General features: G+C 44.7%; 1 protein-coding gene across 2 annotated transcripts in view; it reads right to left on the bottom strand.

Moving 5' to 3' along the window:
- LOC134603500 (tetratricopeptide repeat protein 39A-like) overlaps positions 1-16725 on the bottom strand; it is a 31396-nt gene extending 14671 nt beyond the window's left edge. The window contains exons 1-5 of one of the 2 annotated variants that reach the window (XM_063449519.1): positions 16566-16725; positions 9512-9613; positions 8454-8585; positions 3176-3231; positions 1939-2006 (exon numbers count right to left, since the gene is read on the bottom strand). In XM_063449519.1, the coding sequence (XP_063305589.1) occupies positions 1939-2006; positions 3176-3231; positions 8454-8585; positions 9512-9613; positions 16566-16693 (486 nt within the window). In that variant the 5' untranslated portion in view covers positions 16694-16725. Of the gene's footprint in view, positions 1-1938; positions 2007-3175; positions 3232-8453; positions 8586-9511; positions 9614-15095; positions 15185-16565 lie in introns of those variants that run through there. The other variant, XM_063449520.1, reaches the window with a different exon arrangement.
- Between the last annotated feature and the right edge of the window lie 1547 nt (positions 16726-18272).

Genomic DNA, 18272 nt, shown 5'->3' with positions numbered 1-18272 from the left:
GCAAAGCATCATGGGAGGTGTAGTTCAAAACATCTAAAGTGCCGAAGGTTGCCTATGCCTGACCTAGGACAAGGTCAATAATCTATGATGCTAGTGTGTAGCAGCACTTACCACCTTAACCCCTTAAGGACACATGACATGTGTGACATGTCATGATTCCTTTTTATTCCAGAACTTTGGTCCTTATATCCGTTATATTACAACTGAAATGTGTCAATAAGTCTTCTTTTGGTGTTTATTTGTGAGTAAAAATAATTAATTTCACTTAATTCTGCTTTTAGACTGAACAGGCACAGATAAGAAAGCTAAATCCAGAACAAAGTTTTTCTGGTTGCTGGAAAAACCAGCTTAGCTGCAAATATGAGCTACTCTAGTAAGCAAAAATATCTGTGAAATTTACCATCATTCATGTCTGAAGGGCTGACTTTCAAGTGCAACGCAGCCATTTGAAGAATTCTATTTCCATAGTATGAAAAAAAATATATATATATATCCTCGCTGTCCAACACATTAATTCCACTCTCATTTCCACCTTCTTTCTCTGTCCATCACTTTGCTTTTAGCAACTGGGAATGTGTCTCCTAATCCTGGTCCCCCTGCTTCCCACAAAACCAACAGCTCCACCAGAACAACTGAAAACCTTTTTAGATTTACCTCGTCACTCGGCTTCGTCCCATTCCTTTCTCTGTGCCCTTTGGAATGCACGTTTAGTCTGTAATGCCATACCATCTGGGCAAATTTCAATCTCATCTCCCGTTGCTTGAACCTCCTGGCACTGCTACCCCTGCCTATCTTATGGATTGCACTTCTCCCACTCTTCAGACCACGTAATTCAAATGGTGGTGTTCTCCCCTCGCTTTTCCAACTTTTGCCCCCTTGTAGTTCTTCCTTTTCATCTTTTGAAGTCCAATCCATCTTTTTTAGTCCTCTCTCGTATTGCTGTAATCTACTGCCCTCCTGGCTCTCGTCTACTCTTAGACCAATTTTCTGCTTGGATTCCCTTACTTTCTCTCCTCCGACATTCCTTCCCTCATCCTTGGTGACTTTAACATACCCATTAACCTAACAACTCAGCAGCATCTAGACTTCTAGCACCTCCTCCTTTGGCCGTACTCAATGGACCAACTCTACTCCACACAGTCAGCAATACACTTGTCCTTGTTTTCACCAAACTTGGCTCTGTCTCCAACACACCTTTCCCTCTAACCGCCATCTTCTGACAATGTGCTCCTCACTTCACATATTAAACCTAGCCTTTGAGGGGTCAGCCAAGCCTTCAATGCTGGCACAGCAAAGCTCACCCGCTACCTCCAACGATGCTCCCATACTGCATAACGTTGCCGGAGAAAGTCTTGTAAAGCACTTTGCTACCTACATTACAAATTCATGCAATAGTACAAGTTCCTACACTTCTTCCCTTTTCCTTGCAAAAATAAAAATGTGTCTCCTTTTTCTGCCTACCTTCATGATGCCAAACACCTCTTTCATATTTTAACTTTCTTCATCCCACTGCAACTCCGCCATTAACGAAGCTTATAGCTAGTGATTTTGCATGTTACTTTACTGGCAAGACGAACCAAATTAGGAATGCAGTCTGCCCTCTAATACTAGGCTTCCATTCTGTACCTTCTTTCACCTTTAACTCCTACCCTCCCTCCTTTCAACGGAAAATTCATGGACCCTGGGTCAATACATGTTTTAGGGATAAACCCCAAGGTTTAGAGACACATATCTTAGAAACAACAGCCTTAGGAAAGGACAGAGGGGAACAAGAATGTTTGTTCCAACCTAAAAGGAACAACCCGTACAAACAAGGGGAACTTGAGAAGCAAGTCTATTGCTATGACCATGAGTGCTACCAACGTTCAATCAGTGTGCTCACATCAGCACAGCATGGGGAACGCAGGAACCTACGCTCTATTATTATATATTCCATACCTGCAGGAAAATCAGAGCCGCTCTCTGGAGAAGGCACTCTGCGTAGCAAACTTCTGCATGAAATTCAACTGCAATGAAAAACCAGGTATCAGTGTATGGATACTCCGTATTCTGGATACTTGGTATCATTCTAAAATGCAGGGTGTTTAATTTTAGTGAATAGATGCTCATCACCATAATGTAGCGCATTCTTTATTACTACAGTGTCCTCCACTAATATTGGCACCCTTGGTAAATATGAGCAAACCCCTTAAGGACCAAGCTTCTGGAATAAAAGGGAATCATGACATGTCACACATGTCATGTGTCCTTAAGAGGTTAAACAAAAAAAACCTTTTGATCTTTTTTTGTGCACAAATGCTCTGCTCTCATGGCCATCAATACAATTGCAAACACAAGTTTATCAAAATTAAAAACAAGAAATTGTTATTTTTTTAGTTCTGCATGGCAATTTAACTGAGAGTGTCATAATACTGTTTGCTTTTACTGCAATAAAATACACATTTGTATTCAGCGATGTCTCACGGGTAAAACAGTACCCGCTATGTACAGGTTTTATGGTGTTTTGGAAAGTTACAGGGCCAAATATAGCGTGTTACATTTTACAGATTGAAATTTGCCAGATTGGTTACGTTGCCTCTGAGACCAAATAGCCCAGGAATGAAAATTACCCCCATGATGGCATACCATTTGCAAAAGTAGACAACCCAAGGTATTGCAAATGGGGTATGTCCAGTCTTTTCTAGTAGTCACTTAGTCACAAACACTGGACAAAGTTAGCGTTCATATTGGTTTGTGTGAAAAATGCAAAACACTAAATTGAATGCCAGTTTTGGCCAGTGTTTGTGACTAAGTGGGTACTAGAAAAAACTGGACATACCTGCAGGAAACTGAAGAGGAGAGTCCACCAGCGTCGACCTGCAAATTTGAAGGATCTAGAGAGATTCTGTATCGAGGATTGGTCTCAGATGCCTTGCCATGTATTCTCCAACCTCATCAGATATTATAGAAGACGACTCCGAGCCGTTATCTTGGCAAAGGGAGGTAGCACAAATAATTGACTAAAAGGGTGCCAATAAATGTCCCACACATATATTTAACAAAATTTTCTATTTTATAAATCTGTGTTGGGTTTGCAATTGTTTGATATCTATGACAGAGCATTTTTGTGTAAAACAAAAAAAATATCAAAAGGTTTAACCATAAAGACAGGGACACTAACATTCCTTAGTCTCACCTTCTGTATACGAGTCAGCTCCAGTTTTTCCAATAAGGGAGGTTTTCTTTCTAAATCTGGTGGAGAACAAACATGTTGTTTTCAGTGGGTTTCATTGTTAAAGAGAATATACAAAGTATAATGTAGTTAAAGCACTCTCTGTGCCTGTTAACAGACAGCCTCAGTTGGCCTGTGTACCCTGGAGTTCTAAGGATTATAAATATTATAACCACACAATCATCTTGGATAGTCACTATGACACTCATCAGAAATCGTATTTATTTAAAACCCTTGCTCTTGTACTATTCTTGCCCTGCTCCTACCAGCCACATGTCCTCTTAGCTTTCTTCTCATGCAGTTGAGTCATTCTCTGCATTTATCTTGCAGACACCATTGTCCCCTTACCTCCAGTTCTCCATCTGTTCTCCTCCTCATATCTTGCCAAGTCTCCAGTGACTCTTGGCCTCCAATGTTACTTCTTGTCTCATTCCTTCCACAGGTCTGTTTTTGAAGACTTCTATTCCAGTAATCCACAAACCAGTCTTCAAGGCACCCCTACCAGTCCAGGATTTAGGAATTACCCAGCTGTGTCCAAGGTTTATATTTTCTATATACCTAAATCCTGGGCTGGTAGGGTTGCTTTGAGGACTGGTTTGGGAACCACTGCCCTATTTCATTGCTCAGATGAACCATGGCGAATGCACAGACCTGGATTGGGATACCAGCGAGAAACAGCTTGCTGGGTGGTGCCAGTATCAGTGCCACAGACCAGCCAGTCGAGATATCTGCACACCCATGCAACCAAGTGGATTGTCTGCCCCAGGCAAAATTATAAAAAAATAAATTTAAAAAAAAATCATATATATATTCTGCAGATCAGTATTCCCTGGCCCAGTCTTTTCACAGATTTTTTTTTCCCCTTTTGCCACTAGTAATTAATTCTCTCTTCTAGGTGTTTATGGCAGTAGTCTACCAGGCACAGCAGATTTTTATTACCATTGGATTTAGGGATATGCACTGAAGACATTTTAGGACAGGTATAGGCAACTTTTGGCACTCCTCCTCCCATGTTTTGGACTACTCCTCCCATGGTCCTTTGCCAGCATTATTAGTGTAGGGGCATTAAGGGGGATGTAGTCCATAGCATCTGGAATGACGAAGGTTGCCTATCCCTGTATTAGGACATCAGCTTGATATAAAATAGCTTTTAGTTATTCACAAATTAACCTGCAGGGTTCCAACTGCCTGCTTTTTGACTGACATTTTGTCTTCACTGTTTAGAGTTTGTGGTCTTCACCTCTGGCAGCTGCAGACCACAGTATGCACCACCATGTTACTATGCTTAAAGACTGGATTTAAAAAAAAGAGCATTTATGGAGTCTGCACTCCCCACAGGTGCAGACCACACGTTCCTCCACTGGAAGGCGAGGGATGCAGTCAGCAGCACCATGAGACCAAAGATCATATGATGCTGGACCACCAGGGATAACAACCACTATCTGCAGAAACGTTAAGTAGAAGGGGGGGTAAAAACGTGTTTTGGAGTTTTTATTATTATTACACAAACACACATGCAGCCCCGCACAATTACACTCAGCCAACCACCACCACACACATCCCACACTGGTGTATTGCTTAGAGTAGACTGACAATGGGGCCCTTCTAAATTTCTTGCACAGGGGCCCAGTGGTTCCTAGTTATGCCCCTGTAAATCAGTTTAATAAAAAAAAAAAAAAAAATTCTCAACCACTGAATTATTCATAACCTTGTTAGATCAATGTATGGACTGTTCATTATAGCCCATCAAATACAGGGTTTGTTTACTGTAAGGAGAAGAAAATTAGAGGCTACAATTGCCAATCAAATTTAACAACGTATTTTATCAGTTAAGCCACTAAATTCACAGTAATCTACAATTCTTACTAGAACGGTTATTAAAGAATAATGTAGTGTATTTATGCAGGTGATGCAATCAGAGGATTAAGATTAAGTTCAGGATTCCTGGTGGCTCCCATACGGACATAGGATAGGGGGAAGAGTTTAAAGCTCTGTTTGTCAGGCAGTGCTTGGTGACAGTGAGAAAGCAACAATGTTTATTCAGAGTGTTTGGTTTTACAAGTCAGATTACTGCCTGAGGATATGCAGTAAGAAAGAGAAAGAGGATAACTAAACATTAAATTTAAATAAGACGGAAAAAAAAGTAGCAGAGGAAAAAAATTCAAAAAAAAAAAAAAAGCGTAGCAGACGAAAATAAAAAATAAATAAATAAAAGAATGAATATTCAGAGAAGGCAATGAGAACAACGAAGGGGTGAAGACCACATACAAGCGCCATGCTGATGAGTCCCAACAGAGTGACAACATGCAGTTCATCGTCGATAATTGGTGTATTGTCTGTATACATGTGGGTTCTGAAAAAAAATCTGAAAAAGTGGTACTTGTGTGCTTATTTGGAAACTCTGCATGGAATTCTGGGAGGATTCGGAGAAACTGGTCTTGCTGTGTCCGAGGGAGATGTCTGTAAGGTTTGTCTATGGAGGTGATGCACAGCAGTACATTTCAGAATATAATTAAAAGGTTACTTTAAGAACCCTGACTTGGCATGAATACATTGGTTATAGGACAGACTGACTTCCAAGACTGACTTCTAACTACAGCTTGGGAGACTACCACACAGAGCAACCAGCTGGGAAAATAAAATAGGGCAAAATGGCTGGCTCCTGGCTGCTGGTCTGACTTCTTGCTGCTGGTTTTGCCTGTGCTTAGGAACTTCAAAAGGTTTTTTGTTGCAGGAGAAAGTTTGGGTTCCTCACAGGACCAAACTTTGGTTTAAAAACTGAACATTAGGGGGGCGGGGCCTGAACCTCATGGCGGCAGGTTGCAACTAACAGGAGCTCCTCACAGAACTCTCAATTTTAGTGGAATCCTGCGACACCTGCCACTCACAACTGAAACCGGCATTGTTATACCCACTACTAAAACCAGCCTGGAAGACTTTATCCGGTCTCCAGAGGTGCTGGCTAACCCTGGTCCACCGGAGCTACCGAGGCCTAGTGTGCACACTGGCCGGTAGAAACGGACGATCTCCTGTCCCACGACGCATCACTCTCTCAGTGAACTACAGTGCCCTGTTACCCCCTCCTCTGGACCGGCGTGGGTTATCCTGGTCCCCACTGGGTTGCTTTGCTCACCACTGCAGAGGTTAGGCAACTAATCCCGTTTGAGACCACACTGCAGCTGACTCCCCCAAGATGTCTGACATGCTCAAACCACAAAAGCATGAGCTGTCTTCGATTGGGGCTGAACAAATAATGGAGTGACTGAAAAAATCACTTGGCATGCTTCTGGGCAAAACTTGAGGCCCTCATCGTGGCAGCATCACCTCAGAGTCAGGAGAAAAACAGGTGACAGTGGAGCAGGGGTGAGAGGGCCTCCTTCGGGCAAATCATCTCAGAAATCTTATGTGTTTCCCAGCATTGGCCTGCCTAGGCTGAGGGCCTTTGGGGACGTAGTCCCTATGTATCAACCACCCAGACGGAAGACCCTTCGCTGCAAGTGGCAACGGAACACCAGGATCTTTCACAATTTCCCTATAGGGATGGACTTTAACTCCGACGCGAGCACTCAAGTCCGTGGTGTCCTGATATTGGCCTTCATCACGGCCTGGGGCAGGAGACTCCCAACACCGCACTCCCGCCTTGCTACACTTCGCGGCAACCATCCAGCATTCCAGACCTTGGGCATCAGCTGATGCTGGACTTATTCCCAGAGGCATATTGCTCGTCCAAAGTAGGAGTCTCCCTAACTCCAGTTGCCACCATATGGCATTTCTAAGCCACTTCTCCAGAATTTGAGCAATGGTTTTATTTTTTGTTCTACTGATGTGGGATTATTAAAAATCTTTATTGTACTTGTATTGAATTATTGCACTAACTCCATTTTAACTTTATACTGTGACAATCCTCCATTTTGTCCTCCTAACCTGACTTCTTCAATCCTCCATTTTGTCCTCATAACCTAACTTGTTCATTTTAAAACTACCTTACATGACAGAATTTCCCAGCACATCTAATACAATAGACAAAGACAGTATTTTCTATAAAGACATGATTAACACAGGAATTGCTGACTTTTCCTTAACTTGCAACATAGTATAATTTGAAGGCCATGAGAACACAGTAGTAATGAAATGTTCTATTCATAAGAGACCTTGCACCTGGCCACGAGGCCTGAGATCACCGACCGTGTAAAATGACGCTCAAGACCCCCTTGTCCCCACCCGTGTCCAGAACAATCCCACCTCTTGGTGGGTGGGCACGGGACTAACCACTTAGTTTTTGAGCCAATTAATAATATTGATAGGAGGACACTAATCCCGACACTTAACAATTAATCCAATTAATGATGTTTATTTGCTGATATTCTAATAATCAATGATGACGTAAAATGTCTCTTAAAAGGGTCTGCGCGCCCGCTTTTTAATCACTTGCCAATAAATTTTCTCGAAGTTATTTTAACCTGAACCTTGTGTGTCAGACTTAATTACTTCAGCGTATATACGCAATTCAATTTTATTGATTTGGACAGGAACAGATAGACATTTAAACATTTTGGTTTACTGCTAAAAAGTACCATAACACTACATACAGTTAGTTTCTTTCGCAATGCAGAACCGTGCCAGTAATCCTGACCCCAGTGGTTCTTTACTCCTGAAACACCAATATGACTTGCAACATTTTACTATGCTCCAATCCCCATGTCTAACTAGCCTGTTTTAACATACGTGTTTTCCAGCCTAGACATGTTGAACTATCCTGTTCCTGCTAGTTATTAATACAAAATTGTGCAGTTTCTATGAACGCCATATATATATTGTTTACTATTGTTTGATATTACGGTGTTGGTTTGTGCTATTGTGGCTTGATAAGCTTACTGGACATCCAGCCTTATACTTCCTCCAAGTCTTGCCTTGGAAGAGATAGTCAATGCTGAAATAAAGGTTTCTGAAAAAGCGGAGGAAGCCTTCTGAGAACGAAACAGACCGAGAGACCAAATGGAAGAGGGATATCATCACTGCTGGTTACAACCAATGATATTCAATCTACAGTATAACCAGAAAAACCACTCATTCAACAACATATCCATAGTATGAATTCATGTACAGAATGACCATCACTCAGTTATAGGTGAACATTGTAAGAGAGAAGAAACAAAAAACAATAAAACACTATAGTTACTATTTGCATGTTATAAACAATGTAAATCAGGATATGATGTGTTGTATCTATCCCATTCTCTACCTCTGGCATGTTTCTTGAGCCTGTTTCATAGTCAGTCCAGCATTGATGATGTCATCATGCTCAAATGTCATCATTGCTTGCATTTCCTGGATGGTACCATATACAAGGCCATGGTACATGCTGTCTGCAGCTCTAAGAACAAAAGACACAGATCATTGGGTTAGAAAAATGTCAATACGCAAGATCAGGTGTGGTGGAAGAAAAATATGAGTGAGCTATGGGATATGGCTCTGATTTCTTCTCTGTGTCACCCTGTGCTGGGAGGGACAGACTCCATGTCCCATAGCTCCCTCCTGTCTGTGTCACCCCGTGCTGGGAGGGACAGACTCCATGTCCCATAGCTCCCTCCTGTCTGTGTCACCCCGTGCTGGGAGGGACAGGCTCCATGTCCCATAGCTCCCTCCTGTCTGTGTCACCCTGTGCTGGGAGGGACAGACTCCATGTCCCATAGCTCCCTCCTGTCTGTGTCACCCTGTGCTGGGAGGGACAGACTCCATGTCCCATAGCTCCCTCCTGTCTGTGTCACCCTGTGCTGGGAGGGACAGACTCCATGTCCCATAGCTCCCTCCTGTCTGTGTCACCCTGTGCTGGGAGGGACAGACTCCATGTCCCATAGCTTCCTCCTGTCTGTGTCACACTGTGCTGGGAGGGACAGACTCCATGTCCCATAGCTCCCTCCTGTCTGTGTCACCCTGTGCTGGGAAGGACAGACTCCATGTCCCATAGCTCCCTCCTGTCTGTGTCACCCTGTGCTGGGAGGGACAGACTCCCTATACTATAATTTGCTCAGGTCTGTTCTACGAGGAAAGTTTTCAATATTTCTCATCTTACATGATTGCCAGTCACTAATTCACAACTATACACTGAACTTTATTAAATTAAAAACTTTGAATTGCAAAACTTATGGTAAAACAGTAAGGCAGTTGACAACTTTAGCAGAGTTGAAGAATTATTCCAAACCAGCTAATTTTCCCTAGGTTTTAAAATTCAAATTAAATAATTGAATAAAAAAAAAACTTGTTCTGTAAAAAAAAAAAAAGTTACGATTTCATTCTCACCTTGGCCGCAAAAGATCAAGGCTCTCGTTAAACTGGTTATTAAGAAACAGACTCAGTGCTTCCATACATTCCTTGAGATCCATTGACAAATTCACAGGAGACCTGCAAAGACAGAAAATAAACTAATAAAAATGCTAAGCACCCCAAGGCAATCCTACAAATGTTTAGTGAAAAGAGAAAAGTTCTAGAGGTATTTTTAATAATTTGTAAAAAAAAAAAAATGTTTTGCAATTGTCGAACTCACAACTGCTTTATTACCCCGTAACAACTTATTACAGTAACCCAGCTCCTGAATGCCTTATTACCCTGTAACATCTTATTACAGTAACCCGGCTCCTGAGTGCCTTATTACAGTAACCCGGCTCCTGAGTACCTTATTACCCTGTAACATCTTATTACAGTAACCCAGCTCCTGAATGCCTTATTACCCTGTAACATCTTATTACAGTAACCCGGCTCCTGAGCGCCTTATTACCCTGTAACATCTTATTACAGTAACCCGGCTCCTGAGTACCTTATTACCCTGTAACATCTTATTACAGTAACCCGGCTCCTGAATACCCTGTTACATCTTATTACAGTAACATCTTTTTACCGTAACCCGGCTCCTGAATACCCTGTAACATCTTATTATGGTAACTCTGTTCCTAGGTGCCTTAATTGCCTTTTGTAAACTCTAATTACTCAAGGACAAGGGTGTGTACATTTAGTGAATTAACCAGCCACTTTATCACTAAGAAGAGGTAAGGTGGGCGTCTCCTTGTACTTTGGAGTAATGTATTTACTAAAGGTGGATTATAATGTGAATGTATTGGAACAAATGAATACATTATTAATAAAGAGTTTTGGTAGGCTAATAAGACACTCAGGAGCCGGATTACTGTAATAAGATGTTACAGGGTAATAAGGCGCTCAGGAGCCGGGTTACTGTAATAAGATGTTACAGGGTAATAAGGCACTCAGGAGCTGGGTTACTGTAATAAGATGTTACAGGGTAATAAGGCACTCAGGAGCTGGGTTACTGTAATAAGATGTTACAGGGTAATAAGGCACTCAGGAGCCAGGTTACTGTAATAAGATGTTACAGGGGGTAATAAGGCACTCAGGAGCCGGGTTACTGCAATAAGACGTTACAGGGGGTAATAAGGCACTCAGGAGCTGGGTTACTGTAATAATATGTTACAGGGGGTAATAAGGCACTCAGGAGCCGGGTTACTGCAATAAGACGTTACAGGGGGTAATAAGGCACTCAGGAGCCGGGTTACTGCAATAAGACGTTACAGGGGGTAATAAGGCACTCAGGAGCCGGGTTAATGTAATAAGACGTTACAGGGGGTAATAAGGCACTCAGGAGCCGGGTTACTAGCTTCAATATAGTCACTGGTGCTCTGCTTATAAGCCATAAAGTATTTGGCCCCAATAAAGACAATGTATAAGGATGTGTTACCATTAACACCAGGATATTGAGGTGTTTGGGGATTACAGTAAGGGCTTCCTATAATAGATTAGATACCCCGTACTCCTTCCACTCCCTGCTCACAGGTGCTTGCTTCTCCATATAATGAATTGTCGGTCATCAGTACTCCCTGCTCTACTTGCAGACAGGTGGCTGCCCCTCTTATTCCATGCATTCTCTCTCCCTTTAGGTTAGACACCCAGAACTCCCTCCTGCCTGCACACAGGCGGTCTCCCCCCCCTCACTCCATGTATTACCAGCCTGCACACAGGTGGTCTCCCCCCTCACTCCATGTATTGCCAGCCTGCACACAGGTGGTCCTCCCCCTCACTCCATGTATTGCCAGCCTGCACACAGGTGGTCCTCCCCCCTCACTCCATGTATTGCCTGCACACAGGTGGTCCTCCCCCCTCACTCCATGTATTGCCTGCACACAGGTGGTCCTCCCCCCTCACTCCATGTATTGCCTGCACACAGGTGGTCCTCCCCCCTCACTCCATGTATTGCCTGCACACAGGTGGTCCTCCCCCTCACTCCATGTATTGCCTGCACACAGGTGGTCCTCCCCCCTCACTCCATGTATTGCCTGCACACAGGTGGTCCTCCCCCCTCACTCCATGTATTGCCTGCACACAGGTGGTCCTCCCCCCTCACTCCATGTATTGCCTGCACACAGGTGGTCCTCCCCCCTCACTCCATGTATTGCCTGCACACAGGTGGTCCTCCCCCCTCACTCCATGTATTGCCTGCACACAGGTGGTCCTCCCCCCTCACTCCATGTATTGCCTGCACACAGGTGGTCCTCCCCCCTCACTCCATGTATTGCCTGCACACAGGTGGTCCTCCCCCCTCACTCCATGTATTGCCTGCACACAGGTGGTCTCCCCCCTCACTCCGTGTATTGCCTGCACACAGGTGGTCTCCCCCCTCACTCCATGTATTACCTACACACAGGTGGTCTCCCTCTCACTCCATGTATTATTACCTGCCTGCACCCAGATGGTCTCCCCCTCACTCCATGTATTATTACCTGCCTGCACACAGGTGGTCTCCCCCCTCACTCCATGTATTATTACCTGCCTGCACACAGATGGTCTCCCCCTCACTCCATGTATTATTACCTGCCTGCACACAGGTGGTCTCCCCCCCTCACTCCATGTATTATTACCTGCCTGCACACAGGTGGTCTCCCCCCCTCACTCCATGTATTATTACCTGCCTGCACACAGGTGGTCTCCCCCCCTCACTCCATGTATTATTACCTGCCTGCACACAGGTGGTCTCCCCCCCTCACTCCATGTATTATTACCTGCCTGCACACAGGTGGTCTCCCCCCCTCACTCCATGTATTATTACCTGCCTGCACACAGGTGGTCTCCCCCCCTCACTCCATGTATTATTACCTGCCTGCACACAGGTGGTCTCCCCCCCTCACTCCATGTATTATTACCTGCCTGCACACAGGTGGTCTCCCCCCCTCACTCCATGTATTATTACCTGCCTGCACACAGGTGGTCTCCCCCCCTCACTCCATGTATTATTACCTGCCTGCACACAGGTGGTCTCCCCCCCTCACTCCATGTATTATTACCTGCCTGCACACAGGTGGTCTCCCCCCCTCACTCCATGTATTATTACCTGCCTGCAGACAGGTGGTCTCCCCCCCTCACTCCATGTATTATTACCTGCCTGCACACAGGTGGTCTCCCCCCCTCACTCCATGTATTATTACCTGCCTGCACACAGGTGGTCTCCCCCCCTCACTCCATGTATTATTACCTGCCTGCACACAGGTGGTCTCCCCCCCTCACTCCATGTATTATTACCTGCCTGCACACAGGTGGTCTCCCCCCCTCACTCCATGTATTATTACCTGCCTGCACACAGGTGGTCTCCCCCCCTCACTCCATGTATTATTACCTGCCTGCAGACAGGTGGTCTCCCCCCCTCACTCCATGTATTATTACCTGCCTGCACACAGGTGGTCTCCCCCCCTCACTCCATGTATTATTACCTGCCTGCACACAGGTGGTCTCCCCCCCTCACTCCATGTATTATTACCTGCCTGCACACAGGTGGTCTCCCCCCCTCACTCCATGTATTATTACCTGCCTGCACACAGGTGGTCTCCCCCCCTCACTCCATGTATTATTACCTGCCTGCACACAGGTGGTCTCCCCCCCTCACTCCATGTATTATTACCTGCCTGCACACAGGTGGTCTCCCCCCCTCACTCCATGTATTATTACCTGCCTGCACACAGGTGGTCTCCCCCCCTCACTCCATGTATTATTACCTGCCTGCACACAGGTGGTCTCCCCCCCTCACTCCATGTATTATTACCTGCCTGCACACAGGTGGTCTCCCCCCCTCACTCCATGTATTATTACCTGCCTGCACACAGGTGGTCTCCCCCCCTCACTCCATGTATTATTACCTGCCTGCACACAGGTGGTCTCCCCCCCTCACTCCATGTATTATTACCTGCCTGCACACAGGTGGTCTCCCCCCCTCACTCCATGTATTATTACCTGCCTGCACACAGGTGGTCTCCCCCCCTCACTCCATGTATTATTACCTGCCTGCACACAGGTGGTCTCCCCCCCTCACTCCATGTATTATTACCTGCCTGCACACAGGTGGTCTCCCCCTCACTCCATGTATTATTACCTGCCTGCACACAGGTGGTCTCCCCCTCACTCCATGTATTATTACCTGCCTGCACACAGGTGATCTCCCCCTCACTCCATGTATTATTACCTGCCTGCACACAGGTGGTCTCCCCCTCACTCCATGTATTATTACCTGCCTGCACACAGGTGGTCTCCCCCTCACTCCATGTATTATTACCTGCCTGCACACAGGTGGTCTCCCCCTCACTCCATGTATTATTACCTGCCTGCACACAGGTGGTCTCCCCCTCACTCCATGTATTATTACCTGCCTGCACACAGGTGGTCTCCCCCCCTCACTCCATGTATTATTACCTGCCTGCACACAGGTGGTCTCCCCCCCTCACTCCATGTATTATTACCTGCCTGCACACAGGTGGTCTCCCCCCCTCACTCCATGTATTATTACCTGCCTGCACACAGGTGGTCTCCCCCTCACTCCATGTATTATTACCTGCCTGCACACAGGTGGTCTCCCCCTCACTCCATGTATTATTACCTGCCTGCACACAGGTGGTCTCCCCCCCTCACTCCATGTATTATTACCTGCCTGCACACAGGTGGTCTCCCCCCCTCACTCCATGTATTATTACCTGCCTGCACACAGGTGGTCTCCCCCCCTCACTCCATGTATTATTACCTGCCTGCACACAGGTGGTCTCCCCCCCTCACTCCATGTATTATTACCTGCCTGCACACAGGTGGTCTCCCCCCCTCACTCCATGTATTATTACCTGCCTGCACACAGGTGGTCTCCCCCCCTCACTCCATGTATTATTACCTGCCTGCACACAGGTGGTCTCCCCCTCACTCCATGTATTATTACCTGCCTGCACACAGGTGGTCTCCCCCTCACTCCATGTATTATTACCTGCCTGCACACAGGTGGTCTCCCCCTCACTCCATGTATTATTACCTGCCTGCACACAGGTGGTCTCCCCCTCACTCCATGTATTATTACCTGCCTGCACACAGGTGGTCTCCCCCTCACTCCATGTATTATTACCTGCCTGCACACAGGTGGTCTCCCCCTCACTCCATGTATTATTACCTGCCTGCACACAGGTGGTCTCCCCCTCACTCCATGTATTATTACCTGCCTGCACACAGGTGGTCTCCCCCTCACTCCATGTATTATTACCTGCCTGCACACAGGTGGTCTCCCCCTCACTCCATGTATTATTACCTGCCTGCACACAGGTGGTCTCCCCCTCACTCCATGTATTATTACCTGCCTGCACACAGGTGGTCTCCCCCTCACTCCATGTATTATTACCTGCCTGCACACAGGTGGTCTCCCCCTCACTCCATGTAATATTACCTGCCTGCACACAGGTGGTCTCCCCCTCACTCCATGTATTATTACCTGCCTGCACACAGGTGGTCTCCCCCTCACTCCATGTATTATTACCTGCCTGCACACAGGTGGTCTCCCCCTCACTCCATGTATTATTACCTGTTCTCTGGTTCTAGCTGTTCGTTCATGTTGCTGCTCCACCGAATAGCAGACCGTCCGGCCACGCCTACTGACACCTGTACTGGGAGGAGCTACACCGTGCATAACCCAGTCCGTCAGAAACGGAATTTAGCAAGCCACGCCCACTGACACGTGGAGTACACAGGTATGCGTGAGACCACGCCCTCGCAGGGAGGGACCTTCTGTAACCACGCCCGTTTTTAATTAAAGGGACATGTTTACTAAACATTGAATTTATGGTTAATTAAAAAATCAAACTGCAAAACATGGGCTGAAACACTTATTAAAAAAATAAAAAACAAACAATGTAAAGGTCAACATTTTACCAATATGGCTAGTTTTGTGGCTGAAGTTGTATTTCTCCCCAATTCACTATTGATATTCCCCAGTTTGATGTAGAGCAGGGAACCAGGACAAGAGTCAGCTGGCTAAGCATGATGGGAATGCAGCCTAGTCTGGAATCTTTCCCAGAACCCCATAGATATCTAAACATCACCCATGGACTGCGCCATTAAGAGTTTATTTATAATTTGCATTAAAGGGACACTCCAGGCACCCAGACCACTTCTGCCCATTGGAGTGGTCTGGGTGCCAACTCCCACTACTCTTAACCCTGCAAGTGTAATTATTGCAGGTTTTTTGTAATAACCTAGCACAGGAGCGTCGCTGGACGTCCTCACGCTGTGTGAGGACTTCCAGCGTCGCTCATTTCCCCATAGGAAAGCATTGAAATATATTTTCAATGCTTTCTTATGGGGAGCGCTAATTTGGCCGACGCAGTCAGAAGGAGGAGCGACGCGGAGGAGGAAGCAGCGATGTGGGACATCGTCACTGCCTCAGGTAAGTTACTGAAGGGGTTTTCACCCCTTCAGCAACCGAGGATGGGAGGGAGAGGGGACCTGCAGTGCCAAGAAAACGGATGGTTTTCCTGGCACTGGAGTTTCCCTTTAAATGCCAGACTGGCTGATCATAGCAAGGCAAAGAGGAGTAGATGGCTTTAACCTTTGTGATACATACTTACCTCTGCCGCACTAGCTTTCATTAGAAGGTGGAAAATTAACACGTTCAGAAAATAGACAGTTCCTCTTCAAAAGGTCATTTAAGTTAACATATTCTTAAAATATTGCATATTTAATGGGATGTACTGGTTCTCCGGTAACGCCACCTCAGGTTTGTTCTCTGGTGTCCTGCTTCTGGAGGGAATATGGTGCAGTTTGCTGCTATACAAAAAAAACTCAGGGTATCCCATACTAGAGTGCTTCATGGGCAACCCTGAGATGACATGGCTCTCAGATCCCACCCATCGCTGCAAAAATAAAGGACTGGTCACTCCGAAATACGACATGGAGGTGCTTTAATCCAGATTAAAGAGGAGCAACGTTTCAACTCCTCAAATAGGACTTTGTCACGCCACAATGGCTTGGAATAAAGTGTCTGAGTGTTACTCACCTGTTTTTGAGTGCCAGGTCATCTGTGATGTGGAGGTGGTGCTCTGGATCGTTTCGCACTGTGTGAGCACTAGACTTGTGCAAAAAATCCTTTTTCATCTGTGACAAACGAATCAATCTCTTGTTCATCTTGGCCCAAATGAATCGATCTGCCAGGTAAATCCCAGATTGATCGATTCGTTCGGACCAAGAGGAACAGGAATTTGATACGTCAGTCGCAGGTGAAAAGCATTGTCCATAATGCTTTTTAGCTGATATGAACTAATCAAAATTCTCTTAATCTAAGTCAGAGCAAATCAATGGCCCGGGATTTAGGCTGTGTAGTCTGACAAGGTTATTCACTAAGGTGAGAATTCAAAGTGAGTTTCAAATTCAAGATAAAAGTTGCCAAACTGGAATATTTCTATAAGTCAGCTGTGCTTCTAGTTCGGATATTTCGGCTTTAAAGCTGAAATTCACTTTAAATTCCCAGTTTAATAAATAACCCTGTCAATCATTGAATAAGACTCCACAAGTAAATCCCAGGGGAATTGATTAGTTTGGGTGTAGAGTAATAGGTATTTGATTAATTTGTACCAGCTGAATAGCAGCTGAAAACGCATGTGAGGACACATTTAATTATGTCTGCTAGTGTTGTGTTTTTTTTTTCTTGTTTTTTTTTCCAATCTTTATTTAGAAACGTTTTCAAAAACAGCATGCGATCAACAGATTTATCCTGCGAGGCGGATAAAAAAAAAAATTAAATTAAAAAAAGGAAGATTTTTGTATTTTTTTTTTTGTTTTACTTATTAACATTGCAATTTAATTGCACAGTTCATTCATACCAATATGTTATCACAGTGAAAATTGACTATACAGTGCCTGTTCAATACTTTTATCATTGATTTCCATATGGACTGGATACATTGATATTTACTATGGATAAAATATATGGCATTTTCCTTTTCATTGTAAAAATTGTTATTGTAAAAAATATCCCTTTAATAAAATATCTTTGAAAAGAAGATAAGTCAACTGCAAAATGTAACACAATACAAAATATTGCAATCAGTGCAACTAAATCATTGCCAACGAACAACAAACAATAAAGGGCGGTATTATCAGGGTATTGTCTAAATAACCTGTAATACTCGTACCAGACAGAGGAACCAAAGGAAGAAGAGTCTCCCATGTGATGGGGCAAGGCCCTCGTGGTCAGCACCCCTCTCTGGATTACCCTAACTGGAAACATAGATGACTTGGAGATTTTTTTTCCCAGTTACCGTTGTCCGTAAATTTGAAATTAATTTCCTTGTCTCACTCATACTCTTTGCCACTATGATCAATTTTTGGTAGGGTGTGGAACTGCACTCTATCCCTTTAAGCAGTATGTAGCTGGGTGCAACTCAGCTTGACAAAGACCGTGTAGGTCGAAACGTTGCGATGGAGTGGGTTCAATAAAATTGCCTGATTTGTACCTTGGAGTGCCTCGACTTTCCTTCTATTTTATGATAAATTTTTGGTCACAAAGTTAGACGTGGTTATATCGCCTGTACATTTACTTTATTCAACTTTATTAAAAGAAAAATTAGATAAAGTGCAGCCTTTTCGACATGTTATGTACAATGTTTTTGCACGCCTGTATGTTTAACGCTGCACTGCAAAAATAAAGAATTCCTTTTCAAAAAACAAATGTGAAATTCGATTTGAATTTTCGAAATTGTCGCTT

This window comes from Pelobates fuscus, chromosome 3 (genome assembly GCF_036172605.1).
Source record: "Pelobates fuscus isolate aPelFus1 chromosome 3, aPelFus1.pri, whole genome shotgun sequence".
Classification (NCBI taxonomy): Eukaryota; Metazoa; Chordata; class Amphibia; order Anura; family Pelobatidae; genus Pelobates; species Pelobates fuscus.
Note: the sequence above shows the minus strand (reverse complement) of the source record. Positions and strands in the feature narration are given on the sequence as shown.